This window comes from Rissa tridactyla, chromosome 7 (genome assembly GCF_028500815.1).
Source record: "Rissa tridactyla isolate bRisTri1 chromosome 7, bRisTri1.patW.cur.20221130, whole genome shotgun sequence".
Lineage (NCBI taxonomy): Eukaryota > Metazoa > Chordata > Aves > Charadriiformes > Laridae > Rissa > Rissa tridactyla.
This window is the reverse complement of record NC_071472.1, coordinates 41,949,336-41,967,237: the sequence shown is the minus strand read 5'-3', so window position 1 is coordinate 41,967,237 and position 17,902 is coordinate 41,949,336. Positions and strand designations below refer to the sequence as shown.

At 44.9% G+C, this 17,902-nt stretch overlaps 1 protein-coding gene across 6 annotated transcripts in view; it reads left to right on the top strand.

The window, feature by feature from the left end:
- ABCA12 (ATP binding cassette subfamily A member 12) overlaps positions 1-17,902 on the top strand; it is a 117,242-nt gene that overhangs the window by 33,183 nt on the left and 66,157 nt on the right. For all 6 annotated transcript variants that reach the window (XM_054209544.1, XM_054209545.1, XM_054209543.1 and 3 more), the window contains 3 exons: positions 13,264-13,411; positions 15,937-16,025; positions 17,452-17,561. In XM_054209544.1, coding sequence (XP_054065519.1) covers positions 13,264-13,411; positions 15,937-16,025; positions 17,452-17,561 — 347 coding nt within the window. The remainder of the gene's footprint in view (positions 1-13,263; positions 13,412-15,936; positions 16,026-17,451; positions 17,562-17,902) is intronic.

Here is a 17,902-nt window from a genome sequence, read left to right as displayed (position 1 = left end):
TATTGTAAAATGTGGCTGCGAGGGATCTGTACTTGACGTGTGTGTGCATTGGAAATGTTCAACCCAGTTAGTGACCTGTGTTTCTCTGATTGAAGAGTCTATGTTTCTGTATAATGTGTGAGAAAGGGCCATATAGTGACAAATACTAGACATATAATCAGAAAAGCCCTTGTCCCAGAGAGCTTGCAACCTAATCTGGCTAAAGGTTTTTGTACTTCCTTTCGTAGACAGGAATGGAAAGCCAGAGTAAGTAACTTTCGGAAAGTATCATAGGAAGTCTTTAATGGAGAAGGACATTCTTGGTGTTTTAGGGCGGCCTTTTAACCCCAAGCCCATCTGCTGGCAGCAAAAGGCATCTTTAGGCATGTTATATGTTTTACATTCTGCCCAAATTCCCTTGAACCAGTTGGAGCAGGCAAGATGGGACATGTTGTACTTTGTGAAAACCCCAAGATTTTGCCAAGTGTGGAAATGGCAGTCCTCCCACGCTGCTCCATTGGTTGTACTTCCCATTTCTGATAAATCAGGTAAGATAAACGTCAAGAGAGCCAGCTGGGTAGTAAAATATTTATTCTTCTACTTTACACGGCTATTAGTTTGAATGTATATTTATTTGGAGCATGTTTGCTCTGGATGGTTGCATCTCTGAATTAATAGATTGGAAGGAATGTTGTTAGGAATAGCAAGTACCTCCGTCAGTTGTGCTTTGCAGGAGAGGAGAAGACTGGGCAGTATTTTTGGACTCTTCTTCCATGGGTGAATTCTATTTTGGGACAAGTCTCATTAAGTACGAAAGTAAGTGTCTGTCTCTTTTAGAAGTGGATGATAGGAACTCCCTATTGCAAGAGAGGTTTTTATGCTGGAAGATAATGGTTGTGGTGTATTCTTGTGATCGAGACGTTCAGAGACCACCTAAGAAACCCAAGGAGATGAAGAAGAACATTAACTAGAGCATCAAACAGCCAGTTTCTGCTGCTTTTCTAGTTAAACAAGACTAGTCACTTGACAATTACCCTCTCTTTTTGACTGCTGGAAAAAATGTATCAACATTTTGATTGAAAAGCAAAAGAGAAATAATTTGGGAATTTTCTTTTCTGATAGAAAAATAAAAAAGGACGGGTCGGCACCTCTGGGAAAACTATTGCAGGAGGGGTTTTTTTTGTTAATTTTGAACAGGAATAAAATACACTTTATGCTGAGTTCCAGTGCCTGCCTTAAAAGACACAATTGTTAAGTAGTGACAAGAAGCTGTTTCTACTTGTGCTGTCAAGAGATTGTTGCAGGTGGACAAAGGTCAGGAAGCACAGAATCAATGGCACAGAGATAGAATAAGCTACTCAGATGCTGAGTTTTGAAATCTTAGAGATAACCCCACAGAAGATCTCAGATTGTACGCTTATCTCTTGTATTCAGGGCCACAGAAATATCATGGAATCTAATATTTGCTCAATTAAAACAGCTCAAATTCGAGCCAGTAAGTTCTTCTGAAGGACGTCTAATACACGATTGAGGATTATGTAGAGAAATTACCTAGCAAATATCAGTCAAGAATGAACAAGTGCCAAGAGCTTCCTGCAAGAGCAAGTTGCTTGCTTTGAATTATGTTGTGTAGCACCCAATGCAATGGGAGCTTGTGCCAGACTGAGCTCCAAAGGGAAGTGACATGCCAAATAAATGTCACCATTCAAGAGGATGCTCATAGGAAAATTGAGGACTGAGGACAACACGGAGCTGAAATTCATCTGATATATAATTTTCTTCACAACTAAAGCATCTAGTATCTAAGAGTCAAAAAACCACCTCTCTTTCTTCCAGGCATCTGTTTGATGATGTATTTCCAGGTCAGCAGAGATTATTGTCAGGAGAAATGAAAACAAGATTTCTCTTTCTCCACACACACAGTTCCTGTGATGATCTGAGAGTCTAACTACACAAAATCCCCATCCAACTTACTATGCACATCACAGTTGTGGCTTTTGACATTTTTATTACAGCCCTTGAATTTGCTAGAAGGTACTGGGATATGTTTTGTGGCATACATGTAGAATAGGAAGCTCTGGATTGGAAGCCTACAGCGTGAAATCCAGTGAACTGGGTTTGATGGTATCTTCCAGCTTTTTGTGCCTGTATCACCTGTTTTCTAGACCAAGCAGGGACAAAAGTCCCTTTCCATCACTGCAGGTTTTTGCAAGGTATGGGAATTGTGTATGAGATACAATCTGTCCCTCAGGGCTCAACCCACTCAGTCTGCAGAGAAGCCCAATTACACTCCTTGCTTTAACGAGGGCTGTCACACCCTGTCACGCCCTCCCCACCCGCTTTCTTCCTTTTCTGTTCTCCTCCTCTGCCTCCTGTCGGTTTGACCTCATCATTATTCTCCGTAGAAGCTCTCTTGGGTGTGGTTGGTTGTCCACTCATTCAGAAACCCTGCTCTTCAGTGCTGGGGAGAAGATGTGGTAGAAACCTTGTTCTCCTGTTAGACCCAGCGCGCTGCTCCCCCTGGCTTTCCAAGAGACATCCAGTGGGCTGCAGAAGCCATGCCTCATTCACAGATATTTATCCTTCTTCATGGAAGGGAGCTGCGCTCTTGGGTCTAGTCTTAAAATCCACCAAATTCTTTCTGCCAGGGGATTCGTCGCCTGAACTCTTCTCAGTGAAGCACATCTTACCCTTCACTTCAGAATTTTCATACAGATTTCATCACCCCCATGGAGATGCCTGCAGGGTGTATTGCATTCGCTCAGAGATACTCATGATAGACTCTGCAGCGGAGTGCTCCGCAAGGCTGCTCTTTGCAGCCAATATTCTGGGGGAATATCATAATAGTTGAGCACTAGACTCTTTGCCAGTACCGGCAGAGCTGTTTAGGTCTAGTTTAGAGCCAGAGCTGTGTGACACAACACTACGTAGGAGCAAATATTCATACTCTATTCTCATTCTTGTCTCTGCGGTGGTCCTGGGAGAGGGCCCAGGACAGGAGAGTCTCTGAACTGTTCTCCATTCAGTCTTACTGTGATCGGTAGCTACGATTTGAACAGGTCCAGAATTAGTTGGAAAAATCAGTATCAATCAGAGAGCACAGACCTGAGATGCCTTAGGAGAGAGGCTGTGGCTTGTTGTACCTGCAGATGGAGCCTTCCCATGCGGAGGGAAACACTATTACCGTGTTAGAGGTAACTGAGGCATGAGTTACCCTCGTCAGGGCAGTGCCAGCAAAAGGGGCAGGATGCTCTATATAGCTTAGAAGAAAAGCAATAATGCAGATAGGATCCCTTTTTCCATACCACTGGGAAAGGGGATAAGGCAGCTGGTGGTGATGGGTGCAAGGTGTCTTCTCTGCCAAGCAGATGGCAGGCAGTGCCTATCGCCCTCCGTCCATGTCACCCGGGTGTGTGCCCCTCTGGCTGTTGTAGCAGTGTGCTGCTAGAGGAATCCAGGGGGCTCCTGAGCTGAGGACCTCAGACCACTTCTAGCTCTGACAGTTCCCTGCCTCAATCCCAGCATGTTGCTCTGGTGCAGAAACCCTTAAACTCACTTTGTCCCACAGTTAACAGAGAAGAACCTTGATCTGGGTTAATTCTCAATGTGAGTGATGGCTGTGGCTGCCAGGACGCGTGTGAGGGCAGATGGCATGGAGCAAGGTGGGCCACAGCACTGTCCTTCCTCTGAGATACCATCCTGGAGATGAGAAAGCTCTGAAAAGATGCTTGCACTTCAAAGGAATTTGCTTCATATTTGGAGGGACCTGAACTCATCTTCTTCCCATTGGTGTGGAAAAATTAATAGGTTCCCATGCTAATTATAGGGAGTTGAGATGGTGGCTCAGCTACAGAGGCCACTCCATTCATTTGGATAGGTCATGGGTATTTATGCAAGGCATAAGTCACCCCAAGAGTTCAACCTACTCTGTACACAGGCAAGCACACATCAGACTTCCAGCTCTCCTTCACCATTTGCCTGAGGTGGAGCAGCCCCACTCCTCATCTTCCTTTACATTGCTTCATTTTTCTCCCCTTCTTTTCTGTCAGTTTTCTCCTCTTCTCTAGACACAGATTTTTGTCTGTGCCCAACTGCAGTGTGATTAGCAAAATAGCCTCATCAGGTCCCTCCTTGCTTTGGTATGAACTTTGTTTTGTTTCATTTTGTTGTGCTGCTGTTGTGCCAGGGAGCAAACTGCTAGATAACACTCTGTTTCATTGAAACAATACTGAAGGGGGCTATGAATTGTATTAATTATCCCCACATTTGCTGGAATAGACATATATATTGATTTCCTATGTAAGCAGTGTCCGGCATACAGTTCCCTGTGACTTGTCCAAGCTTCCACGTAGCTTGGAGACCAAGAGCCTGAAGACAGCACTGTGATGTTTGTAATGCCTCCCTTTTCATAAACCTCCACACCTCCATTTCTTTCTACGGACTCTTCCGCCTTGTGAGGTGTGACTGAAGGATGTATAGAGTTGGAGACGGGAACTCCTGTGGTACCAGTGTTTTTTCCTCCTCACTGAATTACAACAGGGCCTTGGGGCAGTCGTTTAATTCTAATTGACTTCCTGAAGCATCTGAATCCAGATGATGGAATCTAGAAGCACAGAAGTACTTTTCCAAAGGTACTGAGCAGTTTGGCTTCCACTGAAGTTACCAGTTGTTGATGTTTGTGTTTCTGGAAGGCAGGTCACTTTTGTTTAAAGGATCTAGACCTGGACTCCGGAGGCACCCAGCATTGAACAACATTGGTTTAGTAAACACAGCTTTTGTGCAGAATTTTTTTCCCAGAGTCTAGATATGGGTTTAGGGTTTTACTTTGAGGCTTCTAGCTGGGAAATGTTCCCACTCTCTTCTTAGGTCCTGTTTGTGCAGTGCCCTGCTGCTCATACATACAGGAGCAAGTTGGCCGTATTACAGCAAGACCAAGTTAGCCTTGCCTGCATTAAATATTGCTTAAAAAAGCCCTGTAGGAAAAAGGCTATTGTACAGTTCCCACTCTCTCGTGGTGTGTCTGCGCTTCAGGCAATGGGGCATCCCTCCACAACGCAGTCGACCTCCAGCACGATCCCTCCCCATCAGCCCTGCCCTGGGGGGCAGACATCAGCTCTGTAATTTCCCCATCTTGCCCTGAATTTGCAATACCTCTTAGAAGGTTTCTATCTTCCCTCCTTTGTTCTTTGTGTTTGGTTTGGGGGTTCTTTCTCCTCCCTTTATACGTCCTTTTTCTCCTGCTCCTTTGCAATTTTTATGCTCTCTGGTCTTTATGATCCATCTCCCTGATCAGTATGTGAACGCAATACATTCGTATTCAAGTGCTGATTTTTAATTTATTAAATAAGGGGGCGGAAGGTGAAGGTCTGTGGGCGAGCAAAACTAGCTTGCCTAGTCTTAATAAGCGTGGAAGTAGTTGCCGTCTGCTCTGGGCTGGTCGTCTTATTTGCAGAGCCTGAAATGTTAGAGGGAAGAATTAGGCAATGAAATGCTTCCTCCATTGAAGCCACCAACACAGGGAGGAGTCTTGCAGTGAGTTGTCTCCTGCTGGGATCTCGCTGTCATAGTTATTAGTTATTGGGACACTCGAGAAAACAAGGGTGCTGTTGCTATAAAGATGGAAAATGCAAGGCCCTGAGTCTCACCCACACGCACTGGGCTTCTGGGGGGGTTGAGGGGAGTTTTCTGGGGTCCTGCTGAGCTTGCAGTTAGAAAAACAGGAGCTAGGTAGTGGGTGTATGCCTTGTAAATCAGGGTGGGCTGTGTGGTACACAGGAGAACTGGTGTATGTGCAATAGATGCTCACAACATCTTTGATTTGCATGGAGGAAAATAAAAAAAAGTAATCAAATTAGAGTTGAGGGGAAGAGGGCCACAGATGACACTGCTTAAAGCACGATAGGAAGGCAGTGGGGGAATGCATGTGCTTCAGGGATGGTGAGACTTGGGCTAACACCAGATCATTGTAACTAAGGTTTCCCCGCGCTGCCTGCCATCCAGCCTGTGCTGGTACACGCGGGCAGCAGGGCGTTGCGCCGTGTGCCACCTTGCAGCACAAACCTCTCCGAACAGACAGCAAGGATGGAGGCTCACAGAGGAACAAAAAAATGACTCCGGTACGATAGATACTGAGGCACTTTGGAGTGAGCTCAGGGAATCTTTTTTCAGTGCTGTCTGCTCACTAAGTGAACTTCCAGAGGTAAATAGCCTTTCTGCTGGCCAAAATAGGGTGAAAGAAATTGCCTGCTAGCTCTGGAATGGTTTTAAAAATGGGCTTTGTAATATGGAAGGCAACAGTGTAGGGACAGTGCAATACCAAACCATTAGCTCTGATCCGGGAGAGCTCTTAAGTGTGTGTTTAACCCGAAGTCTGAGTAATCCCATTAAAATCAGTAGGGCTAATCACTGTTGTGCTGTGCACTTTGGACGCACAGAACAAGATTGGGGCTGTGCTGCCAGGAACTGTAACACTTACTGTCCTCGCCCCCTTTTTATTGCAACAAGTGTAGGACTTGCGTGGGCATTGATCTTGGGGTGTGAAAAAGGTAAAGGAAAGGCTCAGCTGACATTTCTCTCCTGGTCCCGCTCCCACAAAAGACCTAGGTAACCGGGAACATGCAGGCCCCTTTCTCCAGCTTTGAGGTCAGATGTGAGTTTCAGAGTGCATAAATGTCACAATGTCACAGCAGTTCCTGTGCCATGGCAATTAAATATTCTTTTTTTTTAATATACATACACATCAAGGGATAGACCAGCCTGCTATTTGGACCATTCTCCATGTCTGGAAAAAAAAAAAGTAAAAAAAAAAAAAATCCTGCTTCAAAACTAGTCTTATTCCATAGATTTGATGATCGAGTTTAGTTTTTGGAGCAAGATCAAAAGTCCTGGCATTATTCTAAAGCTTTCTACAAAAAATAGGCAATGTAAATTGTTACGCATAAACAGATGTGAACAAAGCTGGAAATGGGCAGTTACATGTAGTTGAAGAGAAACAATTTCAGCATCATGTCATGAAACAGGCATGTTTGTTTTCTTGACTGTTGAAAAGAATAAAGTTTACAGCAATGCTGTGTGACTATGGAAAAAGACTAGAAAGGAAGAAGAAGAAAGGAGACGGTTGTGCGTACACAATATAGTTAAACATTTTGCTTAGAAAACTGGGAGGAGATCACCGTAGCAATAAATATTTTCACTGTCTGTTTTGTGACTTCTTAGATAAATATAAATCCCAGCTGATAAACAGAACTGTCACCCTGGGTCAGACCCCCTGCTGCCGCTCGGGGATGGTGGGGCGAGGGGTGGGAATGCAAAGCACAGGGTGCTCCCTCCACTAGAAACAAGGTCTTCAAAGGTTTAAGGTTTCTTCAGCCAGAAGCTGAAGAGGTTGAATCCAAGTGATCATATTTAATAGCCGCTGACAAATCTATTTTTGTGAATTTGTCTAATTTGTTTTTAAATGAATGCCTGCTTTTCAGCATACACCACCCTGTGGCAGTGAGTTCCACAACATTTTAGTATTTGTTAAAAAAAGGTACTTTCTGTCCCTTTTGGCTGCTGCCTCATGATCTCGTTGTGTTTCTTTGTCCCTGTGTTGTGAGGAATGATCATTTACTCACCCATTTCATCACTGATCATGATCTTATTTATTACTCTGTCAAACCACTTTCTGGCCATCTTTTTCTTTGCTGAAGAGCCCCAGTTATTAAGTCTCTTTGTATGATTTAGCAGTGATTGAATGCATTTCCAATTAAACACAATACTTCCTAATGAAGTCGTTTGCTCATTAATGCCTCTAATTCACCAGTGGGGGAGTTAAGATTTGTATGGATTTTTTATGAACTATGGAAGGAAGACGGAAGGACTAAATGGATAAGGTATATGCATTATTGGAGTGTGAAAACTGAAGCCAAGAGAATTTTTCATGCCCAGGGAGGGGTAGTGACACGACACTAAACTATGGGTGGATAGAAAACAGAAGAATTCAGTGTGCCTTTTTAAATTAATGGTAAAGGAGTAAGAAAATACAGTTAATGTACCTAAATGTATTTAAGTAGCCGCCGCTCATAATGGAAATCCTGCATCTTTAATAGGAATAAAATGGAATATAGATTTTTGTCTGTTTTTGCAGGATGGATGGCAGAGCAAGGTAGGAAGCCCTGAAAGCAGACATACAGCATGGGCGGAAAAGGGAGAAGGGATGCATGGGCGATATTTTGAAAGCAAAAGACACGGTCCGTGCAGCTCCATTAGATTTAAGGGGGTTTTGCATGTTCAAATGATGGGGCTGCGGTATAGTTAGCGTCTCTCGGATTAGCAGAGCTGAGACTGGGACAATGAGGGAAAGGGAGGTATTTAGCAGCGCAATGAGTGAACTGGTGCTAGTTTACACCACAGCGCCTGCAGTCCACCGAAATGCCCGCTTTCTTGAAATGACTGCTTGGACTCGGCTAACGCCGATGCCTGAAACCTCAGTGCAATGAAAGAAGCAAAATCAATGTGGCAACGTAAAACATGGTCCATTTAGATTTAAACGTTTCGGTCAATTTCAATTAATCTTGTAGATTGTAGTGAAATAGTAATTTTCATCTTTCTTGTGTGACATTTATTATTGCTCTGACATTTTTCATCATCATTATACCAAGCACCTTTACCTGAAGAAAACAAAATGTCTTGCTTGTGTTGAAGGGAAGTAAGTTGGAATTTAAAACATTCAGGAAAGCAAGAGATATTAATTTTCTTAATTTTATTCTGAATGAAAGCAAATGTGGAAATGCCAGAATTGCCAGTGGCATGCGTGTATTAATTATATGCATCTTGTGTTTATTATTACTGCTGTTCATGCCTTCTTTTCAGCTCTGGGAGATGTGGCTGGCCCGCTGAGCAGGGAGAACCAGCCAGCCCATGCAGCGCTGAGCCCTTGGCCTCTTCTGCCCTTTGGGATGCGTCTTACTTTCCTTAGATTCAGCGCCCTTCTTTCAATGGTGACAGAAAATCAAAGCTCTCAGTGAGAGGGGATTCTGTTGCTGGCAAGCCCAGAAGTCCGTCTTTACTAACACGATACAGATCTGGGCTCAGATTTTGGTTGCAGACAAGTCGATTTGACAAGAAATGTGCTAGTGACCTCCCAGCTCAGACGTGGGGCAGCAGAGGGTGCAGGGATCTCTCCCGCTTGGCTCATAGGCAGCGTAGTGAGACCCTCCAAAGGTAATTGTCATTTTAGAAAATGAAGAGATTTAAAGCTAAAGGCAGCAAGGAGAATGAAAAATGATGTCATGTGTTGTGTTTCTGCTGTATTGTGGGACATGGCATCATAAAGTTGGGGAATACAGAGCTAGGGAAATCCACACCCCTTGGATATGGCATGGCCATAGACTTAGGTGGAAGAAGGAGCTGCCTTGTGCAGTGTGTGGAAGACTGAAGGGATTCCCAACAGTAGAAATACTGTAAAAGCCACTAATGGTGATAAGCATGATGTTTCAGATTGCGAAACTATCCCCATCGAAACACTGTCCTTTAAAATTTGTAGAGCGTTTATGATTTTCCGTCAATAATGTTTTACAGGTAGTGCTTACGTTGAGTTGACGTGCTGGATAAATCTCAGCCGAGGGAGGGACAGGCAGTTACGAACGTCTCCTGAAGCGCTGAAGGGCGTCAGGAGCCAGCCTCCTCTCTGGCCGTCCTCGCGGTGGTGTACGGGGCCGAGACACGTGATGAATTTGTATGTGTGGGCAGAGCAGCCCGTGTGGCTCCGTGGAGTCACATCTCCTTACCACCAGCAAGGGGATGGGAGGGCAGGAGGATGGAGCAGGGAGTGCACTCATCTCTTGACTCACCTCCTCATCAGTAAATTCCTTCCTTTGCAGGGTGAGGGGAAGTTACAGGAAAGGGCTCTGAGGCCACACTGTTTGCCTGGGGCTTGGACACCCAAATCAGCCATGCTTCCTGCACAGTGCCTTATGCCGTGCCTCTGCTCTTATCTCAGACACACCGGCCAAGGAGACAGCACCCTCAGAAGCTGAGCTTCCTGTGACTGCGCTGCTCAGCTTCTATTAAATTAAGTTGTTGGCCTCTGCGGCCCCTGAAGGACATGATTTTCAAGGCAGTATGAACAGGGGGACAAGTGCTTGGTGGTTCCGAGGGTGGTGAGGTTGACTGCTTGTTATCTGGGAGTGACAGACCTGTCACACCAGCCTGGCCACTGTTTTTGCCTTGGTGGGGCCGGTGCATAAAGAAGGCAGTGTGCACCAGTGTGGGTCCTTCAGCACCATCAGCTTGGCACACGAGAAAGCAAGGATGGGATTCATCTCCCAGCAGTAGGTGTCTGCGGAAAGGGTGCCTGCATCCGAACCAGGTCTTTAAACTTCCTTTGGAGTAGATGGAGATCTCACCAATGCAGGCAGCAGAGCCAACATAACAATTCAGTTTATCCTGACAGATGGAATATGTTATATTTGTGTGCTTGGCACAGGGCGTGGTTGTGCTGGATAATCAGGGTTAAGAACCAGCATAGGTCTAAATTACACCACTTGAGAATTTGGCCCAGACATTTCAGATTTTTCTCTGTGTCATGGTCTTTCTTGAAAAACTTCTCTAATTTTCTAACTGCTGTCAGAGTCCAGGCATCTTCCAGAAAAGTCCTCTTTGGCATTGCCACTGCTTTTGGGCCAAGAACATGGGGTTGCACCAGTTCACATCTGCAGTGACTCAGTGATGGATCAGGCCCCATGGTGGTAACCAGGTACCAGAAAAATGCTCAACATCTGATGCAAGTTGGTAGAGCCTCACTGAATACATCAATCGTATTGGGCCAGCGATGTCTTCACAGGCATTGTGCCACCACCATGAGTAGCAGCACTTCCAGACTTCAGGTCATGAATTCCTGTCTCTTCATTTTGCAGACTGCTCTTTTAAAAGAAAAGAAAAGAAAGAGGCGTACAGCATCATCACCAGGTTCTGATGCTGTACGCCTCATTTGTGATACAGCAACTGATCGTTTAATTGTCCACTTAGTTCAAAGTATACCACCTTTGAGTCTAATTTTAGAAGTTGTTATTGCTACTTATATCTCAAGGAAGTGTCTTTCGCTGCTCAGGATTCAGCAGGATCTCTTGCATGCTTGACTCTGTAAACATCTCGTGTCTCTCCAGAGAAGACCAGTGCTCCTCAAGCTCCCAGCCCCATCCTTGTGTTCCCCACTTTGCTGTCCAGCTAGGAGTTAACACAGCTTTAGCTGTTCCAGGTTGCCCAAGAGACGTGAGCTTAGTTCCTGGCCCTGCTTGTCATTGGTAGATGTGGATGGCACTGGAAACTGTAGCCGTTTCCCTCCTGGCTCCTACCTGTCTCACTTCATTGTGGTTATGCTCTCCATCCTGAACTTCATGGCTTCCCAGGTCTTTGAAGCTGCATTTTGGTAGAGACACTGATAAAGTGAGGTCTGTGGTGTGCATTTTTGGATTGGGGTGTGAGTCAATTTCCCGCATGGGAATGAGGGTGCGGGAGATGAGAAGGAAGATGAGAGAAAAATGCCAGTGTGTGCAAAATGCTATTTTGCAGGGCTATAATTGGTGATCTCAAAGGGCAAACGTCCCAGACACGGCAGGGATATTCACACAAGGATGCTTCCAGATTAAAGTGCCCTACTCTAAAGTTTCCCTCATGGGCAGCAGACTTAATTACACTTCAAAACCTTTAGAGTGGCATGTGTTTGGTCCTTTGGCCCCAACACCAGAAGGGCTGCCTGTAGGGATAAGAGAAATCTTTTACTCTCCTTGGTGCTCTGTGATTACCGGGAGCTGGCTCAGCCTGCTGTGTAACTGCCCGGGGGCTGCAGGGAGTCTTGGGGGAGCTTCCCACAGCAGGTAGCCTTCTCCTCTGGCAGGGTATCTCCTTTCATTTTCTAGGGCAGTTCTCTGCTGAGGTATACAAGAGAATCACACCACCACTCAAAATGGGTGCCTTTGACTGTGCAGGTCTCAGCAGCCTCTGTGCCAGTTGGTATCTGGCCCGAAGCAGTGGGAACTCCCGCGCTAAATGATGAGCTTTTTGCATTTTGACCCCAAAATGCAGTGCACACTCATGGGCTGTGACCAACTGTGCTCAGGAAAGTCAAGTCTCCTTGAAGGAGACAGACAGCCACGTACTCCACCTATCACTGCCATCCCCTTGGGGAACATCTGGGTTTTGACCACTGCTATAATTAATAAATGTAGTACAAATGTAGTACGGTGTCCTTGTTGGAGGGGTTAGAGATAAATCTGTGTCTGGGCGAGAGTCACAGGTTGTCTTTGGAGACTAAAGAGCAAGGTAATCAATTACCACAAGCCTGCCTGCGGGCCTTCTGTAAATCTGGCTCCTTTCCCTAGTAGAAATAATAGCAATGTCCTTTGCCAGGTAATTTTCCAAATTATTATTTTAAATAATATGTTGCTGTGATCCAGCAAAAGAGTTTTGAGATTTATTAGAGCATTTGTCACTGAGAGGAAAAGCAGCCGGTGAACTCTGCGGGCTGGCAGTAAGCAGCATGGGGCAAGTGGCACATAAAATACTGAAGTCTCTAATTGCCCAGGTCCACTCTGTGTTTGCAGAAATGGAAGACAGGGACATACATCTCACCCCGCAGTGGTGGCTGCCAGCGTCACCGGTCACCAAGCAGATGGTACAAGAGATGCTCTGAGATGGCAGGAGACCCGGAGAGGTGGTGGTGATAGATTGCTCCTCTCCCTTCCCTGGGCAGGTCTGCACAAAAAAGCAAAGGAGGCTGCTGGTCCTGGGACTGTTGCCCCTTCCTGTGGTAAAAGCTGAGACAGAGCCCTGTTTTAACAATCTGACTTGAAACTGAAGCTTGTGGTGTCGCATAGAAACTGATCCAACCAAGTCTTGGAGAACGTGCTCTTATGGGTGCTTCAGGTTACCTTGGCCATGCACCTGCTTTTATTTTATTTTATTTTTTAAAGGTGGAATTCGAATATCATAAACCTAGGGTGCTTTTGTAATTTCTTGCCTGTTTCTTGCATTTCGGAGCAGAGGGAAAAAATCTGCAGTTGCAGTTACCGACAAATAGCTTGACTCCTTTTCCTATTAAATAGCCTTTCGTGGCTCTGTCGGTGTTGAGGGGTGACTTCTCGTGGGATTTGTCAGATAGTGCTGCCAGGGTGGAGTAAAAGAGCGTCAGTGAAACTGAGAATCAAGCCCATGGTTTAGGAAGAGAAAGTAGCACATACTGATAGAAACACATGGCATGACTGCATCATAATAATGGTATTTTCTCTCTCTTCCTTCTTCCAGGTTATCTTGCACCCCGAAACCTTCCTAGTGCTGGCTTCTTCCCGTTCCTGCAAACCGTGCTGTGTGATTCAGATGCCAGATGTAAAGGCACACCGTACACACCAGAGGATCTGCTGCCAAGACTTAATGATATCTCATCTCTCAGACTGTAAGGGAGGCTAAATATTATCTGGGTGTTACAAGCTGTAAAGCAAAACTTGCTTTGAGGTGGAGGGAGCAGCCACGCATGCATGTATGTGCAAGTATGTGCACAACAGATACATCTCAGATATCTGAACACTTAGAAATGAGAATATGGGCTGCAACATGGCACACCTTAAAAATATCCATGTTAGGGACAGCTATCGGTAGTGTGTCAGTTGATCCAGGCTTGATAGTAGAAGAGAATGTTGCTCCCTGAGAAAAATGCTTCTGCTTACCCAGATCAGAGCAAAGAAACTTCTTTTGCATGACTGTTGGTCAGGTCCTACAGGGTGTCAGTGTATAAGACTTGTACCAAGAGCAGCCCAGCATGGTGATCTGCCACTGCGGTGATTGGTTCAGGACACTTTGGGTGGAAGTGGTAAATGTTCCCCAACAGCTCTAGTTTGAGGTACGCTTGGTCTGGAGTGACTGCCCTTTCAGCACGTCCTCCGTGTGCCAACCAGAATGGGTGTTCTCTCTGCATCAAATATATTGGGAAACAAATGAAAATGAAGAAACAGTTTTTGCCCACAAAAGCATGTAGGTTTGCAGCGTGGAGCTGGCCGGGCATGTTTTGTTGGAATGGCGGTTTGTTGAAATTGAAACGTTCTTCAGTGGAGACATTTCAATTTCATTGATGTTCCAGTTGAAGCCAAGTAGCATTTGCTTTGAGACATGCCAGCCAGGGTTGTTTCTACATCTTGGCTGCCTGGTTCTGGCACACCCCTGGGGAACATGCTGCTCTTGATCAAGAGCTAAAAACCTGGGCATCTCGCATACGAGGTCCCTGGTTGCCCATCTTTACTTTCAGGTGAGAGGCTGCTCCAAAGTGGCTATGTCAGACCCTCAAAGTCCCCTTTGACCAGACCTTGAGATTCTAAAGAGTTACGGTGGGCCCCATGCCTTCCACCAGAGAGCCCATCAGTCAGGATGGTGGATCCTGAGGGTTGGTGACTCCTTAAGGGTCCTCCTTAGTCAGAGCAGAGGGACTGGGATTTCCTGGGCCAAGTCAGTGGTCAGGATCTCTCCACTGGTTAGAAGGGGTTTGACTGACTAAATATGTGGATGACTGAAGTTACACAAGGTGAATCCTAATCAAATTCAAGGTCACACAGCAGAAGAGGGCAGAGCCACACAGGGACTGGATGCCTGGATTCGCAGCTCTTCACTTGTTTCCTCAGTGTCATTGTTTTTCCCTGGGCACGTCAAACAATGATTAATTTGGGGCATTGAAATGAAGAAATGGGAACTTCTGGCGCCAAAGCTGGAGGTCTTCCATGGGTTTCAGCAGCTACAAATCCTCCTTGCTTTCTGTTTTCGATTTCTGTACAGCTGTTGAGGAAATAACTGTTTTTTCCTGCCAACTGAAAATCAAAGGATTTGGCCAAACTATAGCTCAAGTCACATGAGTCATTAATAAGCATCTTGACCACTATTGATGCTAGAAGTTGGCTGTGTGAAGTATCATACAGCTATGTGGGCATACCTACCCTTGTGTGGTCAATGTCAGCCTTAGAAATATACCGTATTCTACAAGAAAAAACACCAACGATTAAGTAGCCATGGCAAAACTAGCAGGATACAGCAGAGTGTAAAGCCTCAGCAGAAGGTTGCCGGGGTAGGGGAAAGCTCCAGAAGCCAACGTGAAGAGATACAGCTCTGCCTCAGGAGCAGAATCACCATGCGTGAGTTTGTCACAGAGGCACAGCATTTGAACTGCAACCCTTCACTGTCTGGGTATATTGTTGTGTAATATTCTAAAGCTTGTAATATTCAGGCTGGTTTTTTGCCCTCCCATTGTGCAACTCACTGAAGCTCTTATTAAACTTGCCCTAAAACTCTGTCATACCAGTGGCCAGCAGAGAAAATGGGCAAGGTTCTCATCTTTGATTCCCTTAATAAAAGGGAACTAAGTACAACGTCATCCACCCTTTCTTTTCCCCTGTAGTGAAGTGTTTGGGAAGGATGAAATAAGGAGCTGATGTCTTCAGGGATTTCTTGGTAGGGACATGCAACCTGCTGTTACAGTTTAGAGCTGCTCCAGCTTACATTAAGGCCTCTCTGCTCAGTCGGAGTGTCATTAACAGTGCCATGACATTCTGCACTGTTTATTCTGCTGAGCGTATGTTGGTGGAGGACTTGATACAATGAGACCTTCTTTCCAGAAGTGGGAATTTGTTTAAGATTAGACCCAATACGTATGTCAAGCCTTGCCTGTCCTTGGTGTTCCTGCAGAGCAGGCACGAGTGCAGTCCCCTCTGTCTGTTTTGTGCCTGAGTGTGCTGCAGCGTGCTTCCCCTAAAGATATGCCAGGCCTCTAGAAGGAACCAGGCTTTTGCACAACCCAGATTTCAACACATCTGCCATGAAATCCAGCCATAGACCCATTCTGAGTCACACAGTAGTTAAGTGTACCCTTAATCGTAAGAAACTCTGTGAGTTGTTACAGGTGACATCTTCTTTCTTTTTTTTTTTCCTTCCTTCCCCTAGTAAGCGGAGGAGCTCATCCACTGTGGCCAAGGCCAACCATCCATCACCATGGAGCGCAGAGGTTCCTAAAACCAGGAACGCTTCACTGGGTAGGTTATTCACTGCTGTGCAAAGTTCTGGTCTTTAAAGGCTGATCTTTTGAAGCTCTCTGGACAGAGGTGCAATTCGTAGAGCACTGCTAAAATGATTTATATGTTCTATACAGGCACGTGATTATGGCTGTGACATTAATGTAAATTCTTGGGAATAATTACAAGTAACTGTCTGTAGAAAATGCTTTTGGAATTTGGCCAAGAAACCAGGATTAAACTGTTGCGCTTCACAGGAGCAATGGGAGATCACAGACTGTTTGGACATTAATTAAAGACCTGGCCTTTTATGGAATATTGCCCTTTTACTGCCCACAAATTGTCCATAAACAGCTTATTATTTTTTAAAATGTATTTCTTACTCAGAGTTATCCAGCAAATAAGTCGTCTTCTGTGCCACAGTGGATATTTATTGTTGGTGATGTTCTCCTCTGATGTGATTCTCTTTCCTGAAGGAACTTTCAGGCTTAAATTTTCCATAAAATCATTACAATTATTATTTATTGATGGCCAATACTATCCACAAGCCGTCATGATGGACAGTCCTTTCTCTGGGGAGCTCACAATGAAATAAATGATTACAGATTTGCATTCTGTGACTGTTCTGCTCCAGCCATTCACTGTTCCAATTAGCATTCCTGCCAATGCACTCACTCTTTGGTGTGCGGGCAGAAAAAGGCAGAATGCAAAAGGGACTGAATGCAGAGGCGTGGGGGAAAAAAAAAAATAATCAGTGAACAGTTATGGGAACTATCAGCTCATGTTGATGGCCACGGATGGTCAGGTAAGAACTCAGTTCTACATCTTATTTAAAAAAATAAAAGAAAAATCATAGGTCATAGCTTCTGCCAGTGTAAACTGGCGTAGCTCCTTTGGTTCCAGTGGGCTGCGTTGTTGGAGAGTGTAGCTCAGTGCAAGCGTTGGCTTTGGTGTACGTCAGCTGGGTACCTGGCTGTGGGCCACTGTGTATTGTGGGCAGCAGTGCTCCGAAGCTGTGTTGGAGCCGCTTCTGCATAACGAGTACCACCCACTGGTGCCAAAGACACCTGGAGAGTTCTTTCTTACTGGGCTGTTGGCTTGAGCTGATGTGGGCTTCCTTGTAAGGCCACCCATCCCTCTTCCTGCATGGGGGAGCTGCAGGACTGGAGAAAGGAGGTGGAAATTTAAGTTTACCTGCAAACAGATAGTTAAAGGCTTTTAATTTAAATAAAGTTACAGAAGGAAATAATGTAATCTAGGATTTAATTACAACAGAAAAAAAACCTTAAGTAAGTAATCACAGGATGCCATTGGCTGTACCTTTGGAAAGCAATTAATAATGATGGCATGCCCAAAGCTGTAGTCAGCTATCCTGTGTCACGGTTTGATGTAGCAAAGAGGTTAAAAGACATTAAGTAAAATACAGTGTTTCAAACTGTTATTGCAGCATTTGGGGATTTGGTATCTCATGGAGAAAAAACCCTTCGGAATATTTCATCACCATCCAACTTGACTTCCAGCATCAACATGTTCAACAAAATCCTCAGTTTTGGGAAGGTAAGTTTGCATTGGCATAATAGCTGAGTGGCAGCATTTATGTATAGTCATTTAAAGAGTTAGAAGCTCAAAGTACCAACATACAGTTTTTATTGCTTTTTGGATGTCCCCTATTATGTGAATGTGCTTTATTTTGGGAAGAGGAAGACAATTATTGTGGGTGGATTTTTAAGCTCTGTGGTAAATTTATTATCTTCTAAGCGGAAACCAGATAAACCAGACACCTTGGGATCTAATACCATGAATTACCACATACGGCCACACACATTGCTGAGATATTTTGCTCAAAACTTGTGTGAGTTAAGGGGTTTAGCGTGTGTTTTCTTTCACATTAAATTAAA